Source organism: Protomyctophum parallelum (assembly GCF_964188405.1).
Source record: "Protomyctophum parallelum genome assembly, chromosome: 8".
NCBI classification, from domain to species: Eukaryota; Metazoa; Chordata; class Actinopteri; order Myctophiformes; family Myctophidae; genus Protomyctophum; species Protomyctophum parallelum.
Window position 1 is genome coordinate 52698555 of NC_139703.1, and position 23507 is coordinate 52722061.

General features: G+C 42.2%; 1 protein-coding gene across 3 annotated transcripts; it reads left to right on the plus strand.

Annotated features, from left to right (window-relative positions):
- Positions 1-101: 101 nt before the first annotated feature.
- On the plus strand, positions 102-18810 carry LOC310863427 (RNA-binding protein 5-like). 3 transcript variants are annotated; one of them, XM_083771747.1, is made up of 25 exons: positions 102-219; positions 429-482; positions 1342-1528; positions 2145-2303; positions 2956-3025; positions 3392-3465; positions 4557-4640; positions 6207-6267; positions 6615-6680; positions 6776-6936; positions 7231-7328; positions 8554-8641; positions 10663-10734; positions 10937-11003; positions 11539-11603; positions 11728-11803; positions 12119-12210; positions 13727-13906; positions 14043-14186; positions 14281-14367; positions 15998-16186; positions 16636-16710; positions 16810-16913; positions 17196-17325; positions 18509-18810. In XM_083771747.1, the coding sequence occupies exons 2-25, from the start codon at positions 466-468 to the stop codon at positions 18632-18634; spliced, it is 2472 nt and encodes an 823-aa protein (XP_083627873.1). In that variant the 5' UTR covers positions 102-219; positions 429-465; the 3' UTR covers positions 18635-18810. The 3 variants fall into 3 exon arrangements, with proteins under 3 accessions (XP_083627873.1, XP_083627875.1, XP_083627874.1); XM_083771749.1 differs by having other exon boundaries at positions 11731-11803; XM_083771748.1 differs by having other exon boundaries at positions 113-219; positions 457-482.
- The last annotated feature ends 4697 nt before the right edge of the window (positions 18811-23507 follow it).

Genomic DNA, 23507 nt, shown 5'->3' on the forward strand with positions numbered 1-23507 from the left:
CAATGTACTCAGGTAAGATGGCCGACATGTGTTACCAAATATTCCACCGGATGAGTTGAATTACCCATCATGCACCTCGCCACACTTCCAATGCAATGCATCTTGGGACGAAGAAGCTCCAGTTGTCGCGTTGTTTGTTTGTGTGGAATATGAAATGCTATTAAACAGATAACATCTACACAACACAGTACTGTTTTTACAAATAACTAAACCAGAGCGGTGAGTTTTTAATGCATGTTAAGCAGAGTTACAGTTTCTCAGTGCGTAATAATTTGCTTTATTATGTCGTTTTGATAGGATGTATTTACTGGGAATGAGACCCTCCATTGGACATTTTTGTGTAATTTATCTGTTGCGTTTTTACAGTGTGTGAGGGTTGAGGAGGCGGGGTGGTATTTGATGAATATACATTGTTTCTTTCTAAAAAGGTTTCTGTTTTTTCGGCTAATCTTCCAGTAAGAAGAAATGGGCGCTGATAAGCGGTGAGTGACTTTGAGAGAGAGTGCTACATTGTTGCCAATACAGTGCCATTTTGTTTCATGATAGGCTATGTCAATAATAGTTTTTAACTACGTCGTCAGTTATGTCTTAATATAACTTATTACCGTACATAATAATAATAATAATAATACATAATAATAATAATAATAATAATAATAATAATAATAATACATAAATAAAAAATACTGGGGCAAATTAGTAGCCCATAACTTTGCAGGATCAAGTGTGCATAATTTGCAATGTTTTCACCCCATTCTTAACTGGTTTGTTGTTAAACAAGTGCGAGGTAGCCTAGGATCATTTAGTCTTCGGTGACATCATGTTTTAGAGACATTTGGTCGTGTGTATGCGTGCGTGTGTTTGTGTGTGCGTGCGTGCGCTCCAGCCTTGAGGCCTCATCCTGTTTAGCCTGTTCTTAGTAGTAAAGTGAGATTGATTGATTGAAATATTTATTAACAGTTTGTAGGATTTACAGTACATTTTAAGCACAAACTCAATACAAAGACTGTTAACTGTGAGTGGACGACCCAATTAAGCATTACACTTGTTTACAACAGGGTCCACATTGTTCAATTCATCAAAGGAGGTTAAAACAAACCGAGACTGGATACACGACTGGAGACAATGTTTACACTTTACTCTAAAGATGTCTTACTACATTTTCAGACAAAAATAAATAATAAATGCATTCTATTAAATTGTATTGTTGAGATGCACTGTGACGAGTAGATATGATTTACCTCGGTGGTACAGCTTTGTTCTGTTTTACCTTTACCTTCCTATATCTTGTTAATGAGAAATGTGGCCTCGGTGACCTAAGTGCTGTTTTGTTGTAAACAGGCTTGGCCGCACTGAACGCACTGGCAGGTATGGCTCCTCGTCTGAGCAGTCACATGATGACTCGGAGAGGCGCGAGCGACGCGACCAGGAACGCAGTCACGACTCACGGCGCTCCGGAGAGGACCGACAGGACAGGCGGAGTGACCGCCACGAAGGAGAACGCCGCAGCAGCCGAGACAGTCCGGAGGTAATGTCACTGGGAATAATATCACTAATCATTAAGCCATTCTGACCTGAGATCAGATTCTAAACATGTCTATTACATCCTGACAGTTTCATTATTAACCCCATTCTGACCTGAGATCAGATTCTAAAAGTGTCTTCAATTAAAAAAAAATAGCAGACCTACAAGCTCATATCGCACCACTCGGTGGCGCGATATGAGCTTGTAGGTCTGCTATTTTTCAATAGCTAAAGCACGACATGATGCCAACACCAAAATGGGTTAAGCCTGTCAGCAACATGACATTTAACTTGATGATTAATTGTCATCCAAGTAATTGCGATTAATGATTTATTTTGTGTGTTTTTGACATTGAACATATAAATACAAATTAAATTTGCAGAGATGGAGACAAAACTGTGCAGAGATGGCAAATAACAAGTTACTGAGATATTTAATAATGATACTTAATAATGAGACACAGCATCGTCATGAGCTTGTGGATCTGTTTTAAATGTATGTTTGAAAGAGTCTATTATCTTCAATATGCCATTATGTAATTGTGACAGGCCCAGTGTCGTCAAGTGTAGCTTTGTTTTGATTACATGTTGATTAATTGCCCCGTGCCCACTGCCCACAGCCACGAGGGAGGAAACGGCGGAACAGCGATCGATCAGAAGATGGTTATCACTCTGACGGAGACTTCCCCGAGCAAGATTACAGGAGAGAGCAAGGGGACGACAAGAAGAGCAAGACCATCATGCTCTGGGGTCTGTCACTTCACGCCACAGAGGACCATGTAAGGCTTTCTACATCACTAATCCATTCTGACCTGAGATCAGATTCTAAAAATGTTCTTCTACATCCTGACAGTTTTCTGAAAAAGCTATGTTTCTATGTCAGTCGATTTTTCAAAAATAGCAAGCTCGTATCGCGCCACTCGGTGGCGCGATACGAGCTTGTAGATCTGCTATTTTTCAATAGCTAAAGCATAACATGATGCCAACACCAAAAGGGGTTCCCGCCCAAAATGGGTTAAACCCCAGAGGGGTTTAGGGGGGAAAGAGTTGGAAGTTGAAGCGGAGACCAATTGGGTCTCCATTAACCCACTGAGCGCTGTTCAGAGGTGGACAGCCGCTGCCCCTGCTGGTGGGGGCAATGGGGCTTAATGCGTTTAGCAGAGCGACTAAAACGATTGCGGATAATCAGAATATGCAAAGTTACGCGTGAACAACAAGGTAAATAATAGAGGCAACTGTGATACCAGTTGCACAATGAACCTAGCATAATGGAAAGGTCAAAGATAATATGTTAAAGCTTAATGTGCGCACGGCTTTCAGGAGCTGTAGACTCTTAAGTAACATTCAAAGATTGTGGATTCATTGTCTGGTTTGAGAAACTACTTGTTTATTTTATTTGATTTAACTTTGAATGTTTGTCTTGTGTTTTAGATTCGAGCTGCCATGGAGCAGCTTGAAGGCCCCCAGCCAGTGGATGTCAGGCTGATGAAGAAGAAGACAGGTGAGAACCATGTGTGCCATAGGGCCATTCCTTCCCCCAGTCTTTGACCATAGGGCCAATCTGCTTCCGTTTTCAGACCCGTTTTGCCATAGCAACTGAGAATTACTTTTCATGATACGAATGGCTTAAAGAAAACATAAGAAATGTAACATTTAAATGTGGTAAGTGAGAGGAGCAGGGATATTTCTATTTGGAGAAAGTAAAAAAAAAAATCTTTTCTTTTCTTTGTTGCTGTGGTAAAACTCCTAAATGGCCCGTTTTACTAAACCGGGCCTGGGTGGTGAAGCAGTTTGTGACAGTTTGCATAATATTGCCCATGGACTCTGACTAACACGCCTCCCGTCTATATCTGAATGCTGTCCCTAGGTATAAGCCGTGGTTTCGCCTTCGTGGACTTTTATCACTTGCAAGATGCTACCCGATGGATGGAGACCAATCAGGTTGCTTCATAATCGCCAAGTCTAGTTTTTGGTCTTGGGGATCTGGAACGATAACACAAAATGAAACCAAAGAAAAAGAAAAAGTATCAAGGGAGTGTGGAGGTTATACAGATGACATCTCTGTTTACAAAAAGAAAAAGAATATATATAAAAAAAAACTAATCCTGAGAGATATAAGATATGTTTAGTAGATTGTACAGTTATATGCACAGCCTTGCTGCTGTCAGTTTAGTTACCCAGTTAAACCATGCAGTAACACAGGCCAGGAACATCTTTTATTTTACAACCTTCCAAATGTGGCCCTTAAAAAGAATGACCAGTTAACGTTTTAGAGTGGAACTTGTATTCAGTTTAAGTCCAACTGTCAGGAGCTGGTTTTCTTTATGTTTTGTTGGGGTTTTTTGTCTATAAATAATACTGTGAATGGGACATCTTTTCCCCCTTGATATTGGCTGTGGGAATTCAATCCCTGGTTTTGTCTCTTTCCCACTGTATGGTACTGGCTCCACTGGACTGGACTCCACTCGTCTCTTGGGGTTTTCTATGAGGTGAAAGTACCTCCAAAGGTTGACATGAATACACTGCAGACTACTGATAGATGAGAGTCAAAGGACTCTCCCTTCATGAATGCTCCCAAATACTGTCGACAAACTTATAGTAAACGGATGAATGAATGTCAACGAATCATAAATGAACAATTGCACGGCCAGGCCTACCTCATTCCTAAAATGGTAGCAGTTTGTCTGGGACGCTACACTACATACCTCACTTGGCACTCTCCTATCTGCAGTGGGAAGCAAAGCGAGTAGAGTGGAGTGGAGTCGAGCTGGTACCGTGCAGTGGAAATGTGACTTTAGAGAAAGCAGTCCAAATGGTCTTATCAGGGTGACATTTATACACACACTGCTCCAGCTCAGTCTGGGCACTCTGGTCCCAAACACATTAAGAAAAGCCATCATGCTCACACACACATCAAGCACCTGTCGGGAGGGTCCCTGTCCCCCTTCTCTCCCTTCCAACACTGCTTGCTCTATTGGTGAGATCCACTCCAGCCATGGAAGTGTTGAGTCATTGTTGTCGTCCTCTTGCAGAAACGGCTGATCATCAGTGGCCAAAGTGTGGACATGCTGTACAGTCACCCCCGGAACAAATATGAAGACTGGCTCTGCAACACTGTAAGTTAACGTTCTGCCCACCGTATCCCCAACAAAGCCCCTCAAATGGCAGGCCTTTATTATCTCTGTACAATGTCCTAGGGATGCACAATTAATAATGTATCTCATCAGTATTGACCAATGTTTACTTAAAAGTGCGATATCTGCAATATAATCCACATATCTTTAGCCAATATTTTATGTTGTAATTTAGTTGAATGAAAAACTTTAACCCATTCTGACCGGGCACCCATTTTGGTGTTGGCATCATGTTATGCTTTAGCTATTGAAAAATAGCAGATCAACAAGCTCATATCGCGCCACCGAGTGGCGCGATACGAGCTTGTAGATCTGCTATTTTTGAAAAATCAAAGACACTTTTAGAATCTGATCTCAGGTCAGAATGGGTTAATAATGAAACTGTCAGGATGTAATAGACATTTTTAGAATCTGATCTCAGGTCAGAATGGGTTAAAAAAGCCTTTTGTGATGACTGAAGGCTGTAGATTCAATCAGTGTTGTCTTGGGAAGCTTTCCAAAGATTCTGCCTGTAGAACAAATACTGTAAAAGCAAACTAGTTATAAAATCAATATTAAGTAAAAGAATGAATGTTAAAGCTGCTATTGGCAATATGTCCAGATTGTAATGAGGTTTTCTTTGTTCAGCCAGCCAGCAATGAGTAAAACGCTCCCAAAAGATGTTGTCTCTGTGACACAATCTGCATTCAAAGATATTCCTCAAAGCTTTGTCATTGGTCACAATCTGCATTCAAAGATATTCCTCAAAGCTTTGTCATTGGTCACAATCTGCATTCAAAGATATTCCTCAAAGCTTTGTCATTGGTCACAATCTGCATTCAAAGATATTCCTCAAAGCTTTGTCATTGGTCACAATCTGCATTCAAAGATATTCCTCAAAGCTTTGTCATTGGTCACAATCTGCATTCAAAGATATTCCTCAAAGCTTTGTCATTGGTCACAATCTGCATTCAAAGATATTCCTCAAAGCTTTGTCATTGGTGGAACAAACAAAGCTTTGTCATTGGTGGAACAAACCCGGTGGAAAAGATGTGTCTAGATGTGTGGCAGAGACTCAGTCTTGTTTTGGGAGCGTTTTACCCGTTGCTGGCTGTCTGAATATGAACAAAAAGGTCATTACAATTTAGACATTATCGCTTATAGCGGCTTTAAGACTTTACAACCTTAGGTTTATTGATTAGTAAGCCTAATAATCAGAATAAGAATTCACCATGTGTTCTCTGCATATGCACTCAGAATCACAGTTGCTGTATAGCATGTGTAACAGAAACCCTACTGGAATCTTGTATTGCAATATCGCCATCTGTTGGCTTGACCATGCAATGAATCAGTCAATAAGATATAGGCCAACATTTCAATATTGTGCATCCCTATACTGTCGAGTAGATTTTTTTTTTTTAAACCCTACAAATGGGCAATGTAAGCGGGCACAAAGCGGTAAAGGTTAAGGTTTTGTCACAGGTAAGTATGGTAATCTAAGGCAGCACTGTTCAGGGCCTTAGTAGCTGTGTAATCAATAAAAAACATGATCTGAACGGTTACTTGCAGTGTGGCCTGTACAATTTCCGGAGGAGGCTGAAGTGCTTCAGGTGTGGAGCGGCCAAAGCTGGTAAGTAGTTCATCAAAGCCAGAGGCCTCTAACTGCAGCCACCCGGACAGCCTGTGGCTGCAGTGCTGAAATGCAGCTCGCAATTCCCTGTTGCCACAAGCTGTAGAGGCCCATAAATACTAACCTGTCATATCTAAGAACTACAAACACATTTTCTTTTGTTGCCTAAAGGCAGAACAATAATGGAAATAACACAATAGATCACATCCAAGATGGACCGGGTCAAATGCTAAATTAGAGTTGACTTGGGTTTTGACAGCGTAGTCCCTTTTCTCCCGGTTTAATTCCACTCCGTTTGGCGAGTTCTAATAACGTCCCTGTTTCCTTTCTGTCCTTCTCTTCAACAGAGTGTGAGGCCAGCGTTGCCACTGGACCAGCAGAAGGCCAGACCAGTCTAGACTTCTATGGTGACAGTAAGGAACTCATTTACTGTATTAGACTTCACGTAACGATGGATAAAGGTTACTGTAATCATGTGAATATACACATTAATGTTGGTTCTCTGTAGCGATCATCTTGAGGAACATCGCTGCCCTGACCGCAGTGGAGGCCGTCATGGCCGTCCTGGCGCCGTATGCTAACCTGTCCGCTAACAACGTCCGCCTCATCAAGGACAAGCAGACGGGCCAGAACAGAGGCTTTGCCTTTGTGCAGCTTTCCTCCCCTCTGGTACAATGATGTTCTATTATATACGCATACAATACATATCTTTATGTTCTTAACCCATTATGTCATGCTTTAGCTATCGAAAAATAGCAGATCTACAAGCTCATAGCGTGCCGCCGCGCTACGAGCTTGTATGTCTGCTATTTTTTTTAAATTGAAGAACCACTGACGTAGAAACATGGCTTTTTCAGAAAACTGTCAGGATGTAGAAGACATTTTTTAGAATCTGATCTCAGGTCAGAAGGGGTTAAATGTGAGATGTCTATAAGAAGAATTGTCCCTCTGTCTTTGAACCAGGAGGCGTCCCAGTTGCTCACCATTCTGCAGGGACTACAGCCTCCACTGAAGCTGGACGGGAAAACCATCGCTGTGGACTTCGCCAAGAGTGCCAGGAAGTGCGTGCTTTTTTCCTCTGTTTGGTTTGTGATGTATGACGGAGTGTAGGGTGATGTATGACGGAGTGTAGGGTGAATCAGGTCTCTGTTTGGTTTGTGATGTATGACGGAGTGTAGGGTGATGTATGACGGAGTGTAGGGTGAATCAGGTCTCTGTTTGGTTTGTGATGTATGACGGATGATCCGGTGACCTTCCCATTCCCCAGGAGGTCTCCTTACCTACTTGGCTGCAGCTGCCCTTGTAGTGAATGACATTTAAAAATATACAATGAAATCCAAGTATGCACTGCATAAACATATACAGTAGCCTATACACAAAATGTGTTGAAGCTAGGGGGCATTATCTAGTAATGGCTAGAATTAACCCATTTTGGGGCGGGAACCCCTTTTGGTGTTTTAAACATTGTTATAATTTAGCTATTCAAAAATAGCAGATCTACAAGCTCGTAGCGCGCCACTCGGTGGCGCGCTACGAGCTTGTAGGTCTGCTATTTTTGATAGATCGTGTGCCTCAAATTTGGAATATTCTTTTTTCAGAACAAACGTTTTTAACTCAAATCTTTGCTTCTGGGGAGGTCCCTGTAACTACATATTTTCAGATGGGGGTCGGAGGCCAATTACAGATCATTTTTGGGGTCCTTGACATGAAATATTGAGTGATATAGGCCTAGAAACATGAGGTATTTCAGAAAGCTGTCAGGATTTAGAAGACATTCTTTTCAGGCCTAAATGGGTTAAGCACCATTCACATTCAGCGCTATAACTGAAATGATGTGAGCATACACGCTGATGTACGATTGGTTCTGTAAACCATCAATAAAGGTGCTGTGCAGTCCAGCTGTGTCGGAGCTCACACAGAGAGGTGGACGGAGTGCTGAAAGACGTATGCAATAGGATGTATGGATAATCTGTCTTATTATTAATCATAAGGAGGTCGGGTAGTTGTGCCCTACCAGAGGTAATGACAGTTTAATAGCCCACAGCTAGCGTTAGCATCTACTACATTAATAACAAAACCGACAGTGAACAGATCGCGTCCCGCGTGTCGGATGGATTTCGAATGGCTTTCAATTCTTCTACGCTGAATGTGATCCAAACATATGTCCATGACTATGGTTGTCATTGTTGTTGTGGTGTGGACGCTGCCATACATTTCAGTTGGAACATTTTTAAACGGTATGTAAATAACTTTACATATCCTATATCTTCTCTTTGATTCTTTCAGGGACCTCTTGCTACCTGACGGTAATCGAGTCAGTGCCTTCTCGGTGGCCAGCACAGCCATCGCTGCAGCCCAGTGGTCCTCCAGTCAGGTGCACTAGTACAGGCCTTACTTTCTCCAACCAAACTACCATGCATAATCTGTAACACCAAAAGAGGTTAACGGGGTCCCTAGCTACACCAGTGATCGTTAGGAATTAGACTCGCGTACAACTACAATCTCCGAATGCTCTATAGGGTCTGAAACGACACCTACACCCGAAATCTGAGTCATCTGTTTCTCATTTCCGTTCACAAGAATATATTCATATCCTGAAGAAGGCAGAATGTTTTTCGATAAAACGTTTTTCTTTTGCATCGTGACTATGAGCTGTGCGACCTCTACTTCCTTTACACAAAAACAGGAGGTTATTTTTCATTTCCATTTCTGCTAAGCAGCGAGCTATATATGGTTAGATGATTTATATTTATATTGGGATAAATGACTGTAAAGACGAAACGGAAGTGGGGAAGAGGCTCCACTTCCACTTTATCGCTTACTCGGGATAGAGCTTCCATTGCTCCTGTAATGGGAAATATGAAATTGTGCTTTCACAGTACACCACTAATTGTTAAAACGGCATATCCTGATGTCTAGTCTAAGTCGGTGTGGTCTACACTGAGTACTAGGCCTCTCTCGACTTAACCCATTCTGAACGGGAACCCATTTTGGTGTTGGCATCGCGTCGTGCTTTAGCCATTTAAAAATAGCAGACCTACAAGCTCGTATCGCGCCACCGAGTGGCGCGATACGAGCTTGTAGGTCTGCTATTTTTGAAAACTCGAAGACACTTTTAGAATCTGATCTCAGGTCAGAATGGGGTTAATAATGAAACTGTCAGGATGTAATAGACATTTTTTGAATCTGATCTCAGGTCAGAATGGGTTAATCAACGGTTTACGCACATCAATAGGCTTTTGTTATGACCAAAGTATCGGTGAGACTGTTCCTGGATCAGCCCAGCCTCTGTCTTTGTATGGTCATGTTTATTCGTCACAGTTTATTCAACCCCATCCGAGGTTACTTGACTTGGACCACTTGTTATTTGAATTAGATTTGTCCCATTGTCTGATATAGAGGCTAGCTGTATGGTCATGTGACCAACAGTTACTCCTCCTTTGAGTCAGACTGTATCAAATGGACACATGTATTGTTCTGGAGTTCAGTCATCCCACATGCTGGAAGATGGCTGTGCTCTAGAGATCTCTGTCAAATTGAACTGAACGCCTCGTCTCATCTTGTCCTCACCTTATATTTTAGTTGAAGTAGTTTTGTGTTAGTATAAATTCCATCACACTCCAGACTGTATGACGGAAGCATTTGAAAACTGTGAGAGGCAACAGTCTGACAACGCAAGACTAGTTAGGAATAGGAACCAAATGTGTCTGTAACTCCTCCAGTGTATAGGCCTGGCCTGTGACAATTATTACATGATTGCCTAATCGCAATTATTTGAGATAATCGCCATTATTTTTGCCTAATTGTCATTTACATGGTGAAAAATATCCATAGAAAGTATGGACATGTGTTAACCCATTCTGACCGGGCACCCATTTTGGTGTTGGCATCATGTTATGCAGATCTACAAGCTACAAGTTATGCAGATCTACGAGCTCATAGCGCGCCACCGAGTGGCGCGATACGAGCTTGTAGGTCTGCTATTTTTTGAAAAATCAAAGAACGACTGACATTTTTAGAATCTGATCTCAGGTCAGAATGGGTTGATCAGACCAGTGTGTGTCCAGTGGAAAACTCGTATGAATCTGATCTCAGGTCAGAATGGGTTAAACCTTTAAAACAAATATCAGACATTTTGGAAAGAGAAAAAGTTGTGATTTATTTGTATATTAAGTTATTTGTCATATCTACCCTGTGCAATTTGTGCTTATGATGCCTAAAATGCAACACAAATACACATTTGCTGCAAATTAAAATTGTAATGGTGACAGCCCTACGAGTGTACAACGGTTCCATTTCTACACCACAAATATCAGTATATCTGTTCTAAGGATCAGATTTGAGAAACAACAGTGATTTGTCTCCCATCTGAGTGTGTCATTTCCCCCCCTATAGCCACAGCATGGTGCAGAGACACAGCAGTCAGAGTACAGTTACCTCCAGGAAGGCTATTCTCCCTGGTCACCGGTAAGTGGATCAAACTAAAACCTTAAACACTTAAACTTATACTTGGCCTCAGGGGTCTATACTAGTTCCCCTCCTTTCTTTCCTTCTACACCAAATCTCTGTTTCTGCTAAATGTTTGCCTTTTTTCACAGAAAAGAATATATTGACAATTTGACCTTGTTTGGACAAATCATGTTAAAACAAACATATATGTTGTTGTCAGGAGTACCAGGCCTATCATCAGCCAGGGATGGTAGCAGATGCTTCCCAGGGCAACGGGATCCTGGGAGGTAAGAGACACAACAACTAGCAGTCACACATGGAGCACCACAACTATAAGGATATTGTTGTGAAAACATACGTGAATGGCACTGTCCACTGCAGCTGTAGCCACAACATGGGTGTGGACGCTCACATGATGATCATTTAAGGTTATAGTTATTGTGCCTATTACTGTTATTATTATTACTGTTTATACTGTATTATAACTGTTATTGTGCCTATTACTGGCCAGACACCGTTGCTGTCGGGTGTAGAAAACCGTTAATTTTTTTTATTATTTTAAATGAGTGAAAACAGGCCATCTGCAAGTTCACAATTGCAATGCGTTGTGAGCTTGTGCTATTTTCTCTACATTTGTGTGAGACTCTTGTATGAAAAAGTAGGGCATTAATTTAGGAAAACAAAAACATTGAAATATGGAGAGGTATGCCCAACAGCAACGACATGATTGGCTTTTCAGAAACGGAGACCATTTGTAAAGGTGTTCCTCAGCAGCGTATGTGGAGCATGTGTTCTATTATTAGGTCTCTCTCCTTCTCTCAGCAGCCCCAGGTGTGACTCCAGTCCCAGTCTACCAAAGCCACATCATGGGCCAGCCTGCTGTCCAGGTAACACATGCATTGGCCTTGGCACCATTTAGACATTACATATTTTAGACAATGGTTAACAGTTTCAGACTAAAATGTGCTTTAAGTTTCCACATAATCAAAGTATCCCATCATTGTGTCCCAGCAGCGTGAAGGGACGCTCAGCATGCCTTCCCTGTTCTCCACAGCTACCTTCACGTTGGCATCGTTGGCTCAGACTGGTATGTGTGCCTTAAGACATGTTCTGATGATGTCACTGTGCCTTCTCTCAATTCTTTCTTTGGCGTAGCGTTGTTAATCTCCACAAATGAATGGAGTGGACCGTCCACCATATTCACATGGCTGCCGTTTTGCACTTAAGTCAAGTGCCACCCAGCCGGGGGTAGCATTTCTTTCCCAATGTGCAAATAGGACGTGAGAGCAAAATGGCTGCTGTGTGAATGTAGTCAATAGTTTTGATGTGACGTTTCATTTTTTTTTTTAACTTTTTTGTCCAATAATGCCTGACATGTTGTTTTTTGTTGAATGATGGACAGCTGTACCTGATACGTCCACCTATCAGTATGACGAGTCCTCTGGTTACTACTACGACCCCCAGACCGGCTTCTACTATGACTCCACCTCACATGTAAGACACAGCCCAGCATCAACATGTACTATGACTCCACCTCACATGTAAGACACAGCCCAGCATCAACATGTACTATGACTCCACCTCACATGTAAGACACAGCCCAGCATCAACATGTACTATGACTCCACCTCACATGTAAGACACAGCCCAGCATCAACATGTACTATGACTCCACCTCGCATGTAAGACACAGCCCAGCATCAACATGTACTATGACTCCACCTCACATGTAAGACACAGCCCAGCATCAACATGTACTATGACTCCACCTCACATGTAAGACACAGCCCAGCATCAACATGTACTATGACTCCACCTCACATGTAAGACACAGCCCAGCATCAACATGTACTATGACTCCACCTCACATGTAAGACACAGCCCAGCATCAACATGTACTATGACTCCACCTCACATGTAAGACACAGCCCAGCATCAACATGTACTATGACTCCACCTCACATGTAAGACACAGCCCAGCATCAACATGTACTATGACTCCACCTCACATGTAAGACACAGCCCAGCATCAACATGTACTATGACTCCACCTCACATGTAAGACACAGCCCAGCATCAACATGTACTATGACTCCACCTCGCATGTAAGACACAGCCCAGCATCAACATGTACTATGACTCCACCTCACATGTAAGACACAGCCCAGCATCAACATGTACTATGACTCCACCTCACATGTAAGACACAGCCCAACATCAACATGTACACAAGAGCTCTTCAGGCTAGGCCCTCCTTAGCTGAGAGAGAGAGAAAGCTAGGATGCCCAACATTGTATTGCATATTAAATGTTATGCATTTTATTTGGGAACACCTTTGATATGAGGCCTTTAACCCATTCTGACCGGGCACCCATTTTGGTGTCGGCATCGTGTCGTGCTTTAGCTATTGAAAAATAGCAGATCTACAAGCTCATATCGCGCCACCGAGTGGCGCGATACGAGCTTGTAGGTCTGCTATTTTTGAAGAATCGAAGACACTTTTAGAATCTGATCTCAGGTGAGAATGGGTTCGTCAGACCAGTGTGTGTCCAGTGGAAACCTCGTATGAATCTGATCTCAGGTCAGAATGTGTTCGTCAGACCAGCGTGTGTCCAGTGGAAACCTCGTATGAATCTGATCTGAGGTCAGAATGGGTTAAAAGTATCCATATTTATCTGCTTGTCTCACCAATGTGTTGACCGCTGAGAGAACTGAGCCTTGCTTGGTAGTATCCCACAGGTTTGGATCTGAAGTGCAGCTTTGATGGCTTCATCAATCAGAGACACACAATCATCATCACCGTTCATATGTTGTAGTTTCAGACATTTAACAACGCAACAAAACGTTCCTATCACACACACACACACACACACACACACACACAATGTGGCAGCCGTCTACAGTGACTGAGATCCCCTGATGCAGTACACCATACTTTTCACACTACATTACAAAGCATTATTGGTGAAGACGAGTTTGAATGAACACAGTGCATTTTATTACCTTTCAGTACTACTACAACCCCCAGACTCAGCAGTATCTGTACTGGGACAGCGAGAAGCAGACGTATGTCCCGGCCGACGCTGCTGGCACTGGGAGTGACAACGCAGCAACGGCCGCACCAACGGGCAGAGACACTAAAGATGGCAAGGATAAGAAAGAGAAACCCAAGAGCAAAACTGCCCAGCAGGTACAGCGAAACGGAGACCATGACATGAAATCAATAATAGATATAAATGTATTGTAAAAGTCTTTTGTTTGGGGTGAGAGAGCGTGTGAGCCGTTCCAGAAGGCCGTATTGAGCATTGATGATTAGTTTCCTTCAGATCGCTAAAGACATGGAGCGATGGGCCAAGGGTCTGAACAAGCAGAAGGAGAGCTTCAGGAGTAGCTTCCAGCCCGTTAGTCAAGAGGAGAAGAAAGAGGCAGCGGCCGCCGACGCTGGCTTCACAACACTCTTTGAAAAGAAGGTATTCATGAATATACTGAGACCTGTTCATAGTTTATCAATAAACTGTTCTTCAGTCATTTCAGACAGAGATGGACTCATTGATTGTTTTGCAGCAAGCAGCAGCCCTTGAAAGACTCATGCCAGAGACGCTCAAATGTTCTGAAGAAGAGCCGCCGACTACTTCTGCAAATTCATCCAAGGTGAGAACTTGGTATTTTTTGGGGGGGAAAAGAGAACAAGCCGTTGTTCCATATTATCTTAGTTATGATCAAGCTGGCCTTGTCCATATGGTCTTTAGCGATACGTCTTGTGTTCAGGTAGAGTACATGTATTTTGGTTTGTCTCCTCTGACATTGTGGCAGCATTGTAACCGTGATAAAGACATCAGCGATATGACAGGAAGAACAAGCAAACACAATAAGGACCACTAGAGGGCGATGTGGCTCCACATGTAACTGCCAAAGCATTAGTCAGCATGTAGAATGCTGTAAACGTGACCTGTGCCGTTTACTGTTTCACAAGCCTATCATTTGCCTAGCTTGTTAAGAGACCAGTGTCAGACGATATAAGGGTGGGCCGGGTGGGCACATAACCTAATGTTATCGGGTCGTCGGGTGTATTTCCATTGATTTTTAAAAGGATATTAAAAAAAGGATTCTGGTGCTAGCAGGAAAACCAATGCAGGGACTTCAGTAATGTAACGTGCGCTTCTCTTGGCCTGGTCTTTGTCAGCACACTGACAGTGCTGCTGCATTATGCAATTACAACTGAGAGTGTTCTGTGTGTTTATACCAGTGATTCTCAACCCTTTCCATGTTTCCCTTTGATATGCATTAGGCCACAGATTCTGTAATAATCTCTGAATGCTACATGGTCTGTAACTACATGGTCTGTAACTACCGTAATTTCCGGACTATAAGCCGCGGCTTTTTACCCATGATTTGAACCCTGCGGCTTATACAACGGTGCGGTTAATCTATGGATTTTTACAGCTAACGCAGAGCCATCTCAGGCTCTGAGCTAACGTAGCTGCGGCTTATAGTCCGGTGCGGCTTGTATATGGGATTTTCCCTAAATTTGGCTGGTGCGGCTTATATTCAGTTGCGGCTTATAGTCCGGAAATTACGGTACATGGTCTGTAACTACATGGTCTGTAACTACATGGTCTGTAACTACATGGTCTGTAACTACATGGTCTGTAACTACATGGTCTGTAACTACATGGTCTGTAACTACATGGTCTGTAACTACATGCGCACCCCCTGAAACTGAGCGGAAGTTGTCATCTGTTTGTCAGTTAAAATAAAAGATGAAACAGAAGTGGAGGAAGGAGGTGGGTGTCCACTGTAGTTTCTTTAGCTGTTCAACACTTGTGTTGTACAGACTGTGTGTGGCAGAAGCATTGGAAATGCCATGTGAGTCAACAGTCTTGCTTAATATATAACTCTTGAGCGCATCATGCGAAATGGTCCATGCGTTTCCATTTGCACAGTCTTGGATTTGCCGAAAACCCGTAAAGGAGTCCATGTTTGTTCCCTGGTGGTAAAGCCCCACACACACCGTCTGCCAACGCCGCGCGTCAAAACAGCCGCCTCCGTTATTTCCAATGAACCTATCGCACACCGGCGGCGTCCACGCCTCGCCTGACGCTCCGATACGCCACCGTTGTATTTTCCAGGCGTCGCCGCGTCGCACCCGGTGTGTGATGGGCTTATGCCATAAAAAGCATAGGTGAGTTCCAGGATAGTTCCCTGGTTCCCTGACCTGACGTTGAGAAACCATGTCCTATACTGAGCGTGTCGCCCTGTCCTTTTGCATGCTGCTGCTCAGTGTGGTCTTGTGGCGGCGTACAGCGGTGACAGTGACCCAGAGGAGGGAGCAACGGAATCGGAGAGCGCCAGTGACGACTTCCAGGATAAGATGACGGACTGGAAGAAGATGGCCTGTTTGTTGTGTAGAAGACAGTTCCCCAACAAAGAGGCTTTATTACGTCACCAGCAGCTCTCAGACCTGCATAAGGTAAAGTACTTGGACACGGTAACATTGACATTATCAGTATTATCATAAAGATTGAAGGGTCCATTTGTTTTTGTACACTCCACCATTTTGGGTGGGAACCCATTTTGGTATTGGCATCATGTTATGCTTTAGCTATTGAAAAATAGCAGATCTACAAGCTCATAGCGCGCCACCGAGTGGCGCGCTACGAGCTTGTAGGTCTGCTATTTTTGAAAAATCGAAGAACGACTGACATTTTTAGAATCTGATCTCAGGTCAGAATGGGTTAATCAGACCAGTGTGTGTCCAGTGGAAACCTCGTATGAATCTGATCTCAGGTCAGAATGTGTGAAATACCTTTTGAAATGAACACTGATTTGACTGTGCACATAACCCAATGAGCTCTAGAGGGCAGTGTTGCTCACAGGTTATTGCTGCGTCTGTCCTAACTTGCCCTTTCTCCATTCCAGCAAAACATGGAGGTACTGCGCAGGTCCAGGCTCAGCGAGGCCGAGCTGGAGGAGCTAGAGAGAAAAGAAACTGAGGTTTGCCATGATCAATAGAAATACTGTTAACTGTCTCTTATTACAGTGATGTGAAATGACCTAAGCAGGACATTAAAGTGTTCACTCTCTTGTGAGTAGATGAAATACAGAGACAGGGCTGCAGAGAGGAGAGAGAAATACGGCATACCTGAACCTCCCGCGCCTAAAAAGAAGACCTTTTCAGCAGCACCGGTACCAGTTGTGTAAGTTTCTCTGGTGTATTGATTTGTTTCAGTACCAGTTGTGTAAGTTTCTCTGGTGTATTGATTTGTTTCAGTACCAGTTGTGTAAGTTTCTCTGGTGTATTGATTTGTTTCAGTACCAGTTGTGTAAGTTTCTCTGGTGTATTGATTTGTTTCAGTACCAGTTGTGTAAGTTTCTCTGGTGTATTGATTTGTTTGTTTCAATGACTTTGTCTGGAATTATTTGCAGTTGTCTTTTTTTCAATGGTCTAATAATTGTGCCCTTCCTGTGTGACCCTGCAGCAACTATGAACAGCCGACCAAAGACGGCCTTAACAGCGACAACATCGGAAACAAGATGTTGCAGGCAATGGGCTGGAAGGAGGGCAAAGGTCTGGGCCGTAACCAACAAGGCATTACTGCACCTATTGAGGTAATAATAATAATAATACCACCTATTGAGGTAAGCAATGAATCACCAATAAATCCAATACCCTTTGTTTATAGAGCACAAACAGTTTAACAACATTGTTGAACCAAAGTGCTGTAAAAATCAATAACAAAAAAATGCAAAAATACTAACACAAAAAACAAAAGCATAAACAGGACAACATATAGAACACATTGCCTAAAGGAAACGATTAGATTACAACTCGTCACGATGCAACGTGTTTTGAGCTGTTGCTATTCTTACAAGGGACAAAGAAATGATACTGTGATTGATATATTGACCTACTTCCTCTGGCGACATCAAGTATCTATTATGTCATCAAATATAAAGTATCTATTATGTCATCAAATATAAAGTATCTGTTATGTCATCAAATATATATATATCTTATATTACAACAAGCAGGTGATGTCTGTGTTATGGATTGGGTAACGGGTACCGTCGCGCAGAATCCAACTTGCCCTCCTTTCTTGGGTGTCCGGTCAGAATGGGATAAAGGGCGACTTTGTTGGTATTCATGGATTCCCCTCGAGGTACTGATCATCCTATCTCAGTCAGAGAGAACTTTCAAACATGCTGCACTATTTGAAGAGAAAGATGAGATTATTACAATCCTTAGAGTCTACTGTACATTTCCTTGCAGCTCCTTTTTCCATATGCCTGCTTCAAAGCATTGCTCTGTGCTTCATAAAGAGTAGTTCATGTTATGCATGTGCTTTGGATTGTGATATTTAAGGTAGGATAATAGAAATGAATGGAATATGGTGCAGTAATATAATCGTACCAAACAGCCACTGGCGTTTAAAAGGAATAGACGTTGTTATTAAATCCATCATTCTAATGTTTTCACCTTTGGCATCTGGGTAAAACCATAACCTAATTCATATTACAAGCCAGTCGTTTATGCTGGAATGTAATTATTGAGCTCCGCACTGTAACTCCCCCCCTGAAAAGGTATTTCTTTCTTATTCAGTTACAGACATTGTATGTTGAGTTCCTCATATCATCACAGCCCTAATGACATGCACAGAACGCCAGGGTTAAAGTGGTTCATAGATCATTGGTCCACTTAGACATGCGTGTTTAAAATGTTCTGACTCGTGTTGTCAACATGTGAAAGTGGGAATAAAAAGGATTGTCAATATGTTCTTCTTTGATCCCCCAGGCACAGATGAGGACCAAGGGATCTGGTCTGGGAACCAAAGGCAGCAATTACAGCCTCGCCGCCTCAGACACGTACAAAGACGCTGTCCGCAAAGCCATGTTTGCCCGCTTCACCGAAATGGAGTAACCCCAGCGGCCTGAGCCACGAATGGCCCGACGCCTTCAGGTGCTGTTCATTGATTCTACCCGGATGGAGCCATTTCATTGTCTTCAGCTCCCCTTCACTACATTCACCTGTGAGAACTCTGGAGGAACTGGTGAATCCAGAGACCAGTTGATGTCTATCCATGGCAGAACTCTGGAGGAACTGGTGAATCCAGAGACCAGTTGATGTCTATCCATGGCAGTCGAACCGTGAACTGCATGAAAAGTTCAGTTGAAGATTCTTCCCCGCGACCCATCATGGATGTACGTGTGTGTGTGTGTGTGTGTGTGTGTGTGTGTGTCTGTGTGTGTGTGTGTGTGTGTGTGTGTGTGTGTGTGTGTGTGTGTGTGTCAGAACAGAACGGTCCCATCGCTGTGGGTTTTCTCACCATGTGACGACAAGGGAGGGAGATAATGGAGAAATATTTAGTTGGAGAGTTATATAAATGATGATTTGTGTATACAAGTATAGTGGATTTAATCCCTGGTTTATTATTCTATTAAAAACTTTTGTCTTGGCATGTTATGTTTACTGAATTGTACAGTTTCTATGGAAAACGTTGTCTCATTTTGTACAAAATAAATAAATGAGATTGAGTTTAGTTATCAGTGACTGGACTTAATATTATTGAATGGGAATTACATTAAATTTGAAATTCACTATTTCACCAGTGTGAAACAAGATGCTTTTAATGTTTTCTATCATATACATGTCCATGTCATTTAAAAACTGTCTCTGATGTTTCTCTGAACATAGTCGGTTGGATGTAACTTTTTCTGAATGGCCTGTGTATTCATTGCAGCTTTAATTCAATACTTGACGTCGGGTAATGTCATATTAATGTCAATTTGTGTTGCTATACAAATGCTCATTTAACCCACTACAATATAGAAATACTTTTAAGATGTACTTAACCCATTCTGGGCGGGCACCCATTTCGGTGTCAGCATCATGTTATGCTTTAGCTATTGAAAAATAGCTAAAGCATCATAGCGCGCGCCACCGAGTGAACTACAGTCTTTTCACATTGAAAATGGCATTTCTAAAAGATAACTGTGCATGAATGCTTAGAATGCATCCCAGTGCTTCTCAAAAAAGCGTCCGTGGACCCCCGGGGGCCCTTGGCGGATTCCCAGGGGGTCCCCAGTAAACGTAGGTAACGCAGCTATAGTGGTTTGAAGTATATAGACAGCAGTGAACTACAGTCGACTGTTTTCACATTGAAAATGACATTTCTAAAAGATAACTGTGCATGGATGGTTAGAATGCATCCCAGTGCTTCTCAATTAAGCGTTCGTGGACCCCCGGGGGCCCTTGGGGGATTCCCAGGGGGTCCCCAGTAAACGTAGGTAACGCAGCTACTATTGAAAAATAGAAGATCAACAAGCGCGTAGCGCGCCACCGAGTGAACTACAGTCTTTTCACATTGAAAATGACATTTATAAAAGATAGCTGTGCATGAATGCTTAGAATGCATCGCAGTGCTTCTCAATTAAGCGTTCGTGGACCCCCGGGGGCCCTTGGGGGATTCCCAGGGGGTCCCCAGTAAACGTAGGTAACGCAGCTACTATTGAAAAATAGAAGATCAACAAGCGCGTAGCGCGCCACCGAGTGAACTACAGTCTTTTCACATTGAAAATGACATTTATAAAAGATAGCTGTGCATGAATGCTTAGAATGCATCGCAGTGCTTCTCAAATAAGCGTTCGTGGACCCCCGGGGGCCCTTGGGGGATTCCCAGGGGGTCCCCAGTAAAAGGCTGAGTGTCGCGCTACGCGCTTGCAGGTCTGCTATTTTTGAAAAATGGAAGAAAAATAGCTTTTTCAGAAAACTGTCAGGATGTAAAAGACATTTTTAGAATCTGGTACCCAGGCCGGTTACCCAGGCTATTGAAAAATAGCAGATCTACAAGCTCATAGCGCGCGCCACCGAGTGGCGCGCTACGAGCTTGTAGGTCTGCTATTTTTGAAAAATGAAACAACAAACAAAATATTAGTATAAAACTAGTTGCCTGCTAGTGACTGTAACCATGTTTTGCAATTATATACTGTTCATATCTCTCTCTCTCTCTCTCTCTCTCTCATGCCCTACACATCTGTCAGACCCCACTTCATTGCTGTACTGCAACGTCCCACACCTGTCCTCAGACGATTGACAATTAAAATTGCATTTCAATATCACACAAATGATGTTGTTGTATTGCTGTTGTATGTCTTATGATAACATTTCATGTAATAAACATACAAGCAGGACATGCTGCATTAAGCCTTCTATCACTGCAGGGACTTGAACCCCGTTTCAGAAAACTGAAAGTACCTTCTACCGGTGATTGTTTTGGCCATGCTAACATGTCCTTACTTGCATGATAAAATAAAACATCTGCTGATGCACAAACCTGGACTGTCAATGTTGTAATCTTGAATCATGTGATGTTTCTGCGTCTCTCAACAGGACACCGTCCACGGCTGATGAGACACCTTGAGTCCAAGTGGATTGACCTGTAATGACCATGTACAATAGCAAATTGGGTTAAGGTTATAGGGCTTATAAGGATGCTTTTAATGTTTTCTATCATATACATGTCCATCTCATTTAAAAACTGTCTCTGCTGTTTCTCTGAACATAGTTGGTTGGATGTAACTTTTTCTGAATGGCCTACAGTGTATCCATTGCAGCTTTAATTCAATACTTAACTAATGTCATATTAATGTCAATTTGTGTTGCTATACAAATGCTCATTTAACCCATTCTGGACCCCTTTTGGTGTTTTAAGCATCAATTATACTTTAGCTAAAATAGCCGATCTACAAGCTCATAGTGCGCGCCACACGCTTGCAGGTCTGCTATTTTGGAAAAATGAAACAACAAACAAAATATTAGTATAAAAGAAAATAGCTCACTGAACATAAGTTGCCTGCTAGTGACTGTAACCATGTTTTGCAATTATATACTGTTCATATCTCTCTCTCTCTCTCTCATTTACATCTGTCAGACCCCACTTGTGCATTGCTGTACTGCAACGTCCCACACCTGTCCTCAGACGATTGACAATTAAAATTGCATTTCAATATCACACAAATGATGTTGTTGTATTACTGTTAGACGATATATTTGGGTTTCAAGTGTGGTAATCTGAACACAGCGTCTTTACACTCGTATTTAATGTAAACATACAACTAAGGTGAGGCAGTCAGCAGGTTCACAGCGCTGTAGGGCTACGAACCCCATATCCAGGCAGAAGCTCGGACAGTACTTGTACCAGTGCTCTTTTTTGCTTTGCAACACCATGTCTTTGAATGTGAATTATTTTGTTTTGACTGTTGGTAATTTGTCTAATACATTTATTTATCCAACCAAGCCCATTAATTATAACACAGAGATGCTATTGTAGGAGGCAGAGGTAAAATGACATAATAAGTGAGTGTTTAAAGCCTTCAGGCAGACAACAGGTCTGAAATCTGTGGGGCCTCCCTCACAACATGTTGTCGAGAGGGGGATGTTGAGTGCCAACCTGTCAATGGGTAAGCCTGTTTGCTGGATGTATTGAATCTTTGCTTTTACAGCTATCTTGTATGGTCTACAATGATTATGTTTTTATATTGTCAGGACTGCAGTGGCACTTTTGGTGCTGTTATGTGGATGTTTAGCGGTCCTGAATTGTTTGGGGAGTGGCCTCCTCCCCAGTAATGGGTAGGCATGTAAAATGGATCAATGTAATTATACAAGCTGAACAAAAGGGTTGATATATATTCTGTTGTTGTCTCTTATGATGTAATGTTTTGATTATTCCTTGTGCTTTGTTTTGATGGCATAGTTGAACAACGAGTGCTTTGTTTTTGTAGATCCATGATTGAGGAATAAGCCATACGGACCGCTGTTGGTTATTTGATTTGTTATGATTTGTATTTGTTGGTAAACCATTCTCCCCATTTGCAGTTCAACCTCTTAACACTTTTATACATTTTATATATCTGTTAAATATTTTTGTAGGGAATAAACTATTTGCTATTAATAACAGTTAGGCAATTCATTGAACACAGTTTTGCACAGTGTTAACATTCCAGATGGATTAAAATATGAATACTACACCATGATGAGAGTACAATACTATCAATACAGTACAGTACCTATAGATAGATAGATCTTTATTTGTCATTGCAACGTGTACAACGAAATGAAAAGTGCCAACCAATCAGACAATCAGCATTATATCACAAAAACATACTGTAGGCTACAAGCTAAAACAAAACACACCCGACTTGTTATTGCACAACCCAAGCAGCACTAATGCACAAACATGTAATTTCAGCTGTTATCGCACAACAAACCCTTATGAGCTTGTTGATCAGCTAGTTTCAACAAAACAGGGTCTTGTGTAGGGTCTAAGCCAAGGAGTAAACACTGATAGTTTGTTATTATTTTGTCTGCTACGTAGCCCCATGTACAGTAACGGTGCACAGTACACAATGCACCCTGATCGATCTAAAAACGAATCCACTAGCAAATCAAGTAAGCATTGACACTAAGCATTAACACGTCTACGTTGCTGTGGTCAAGACAATGCATTGTACCCACGTAGCCTACCTGTCAGTTCCTGCTGCATCTCTTTGCTCCAGTGCAAACCGAAAGTAAAACATGACGTTCCTAACGCAGACATCCAGACAGCATCAAACGTTTCACCACATTAAAGCCTTGGTCAGACAGAGGCAATCTACAAGCTTGCAGATCTGCTATTTTCATAAAAACAAAGCCTTTGTTTACCAGCTGTAGTTATGATGATGATGATGATGACAAAAACGGCTCATCTGCTACATAAGAAAACAGGCTAAATATATTTCCAATAATGTCGAGTCAT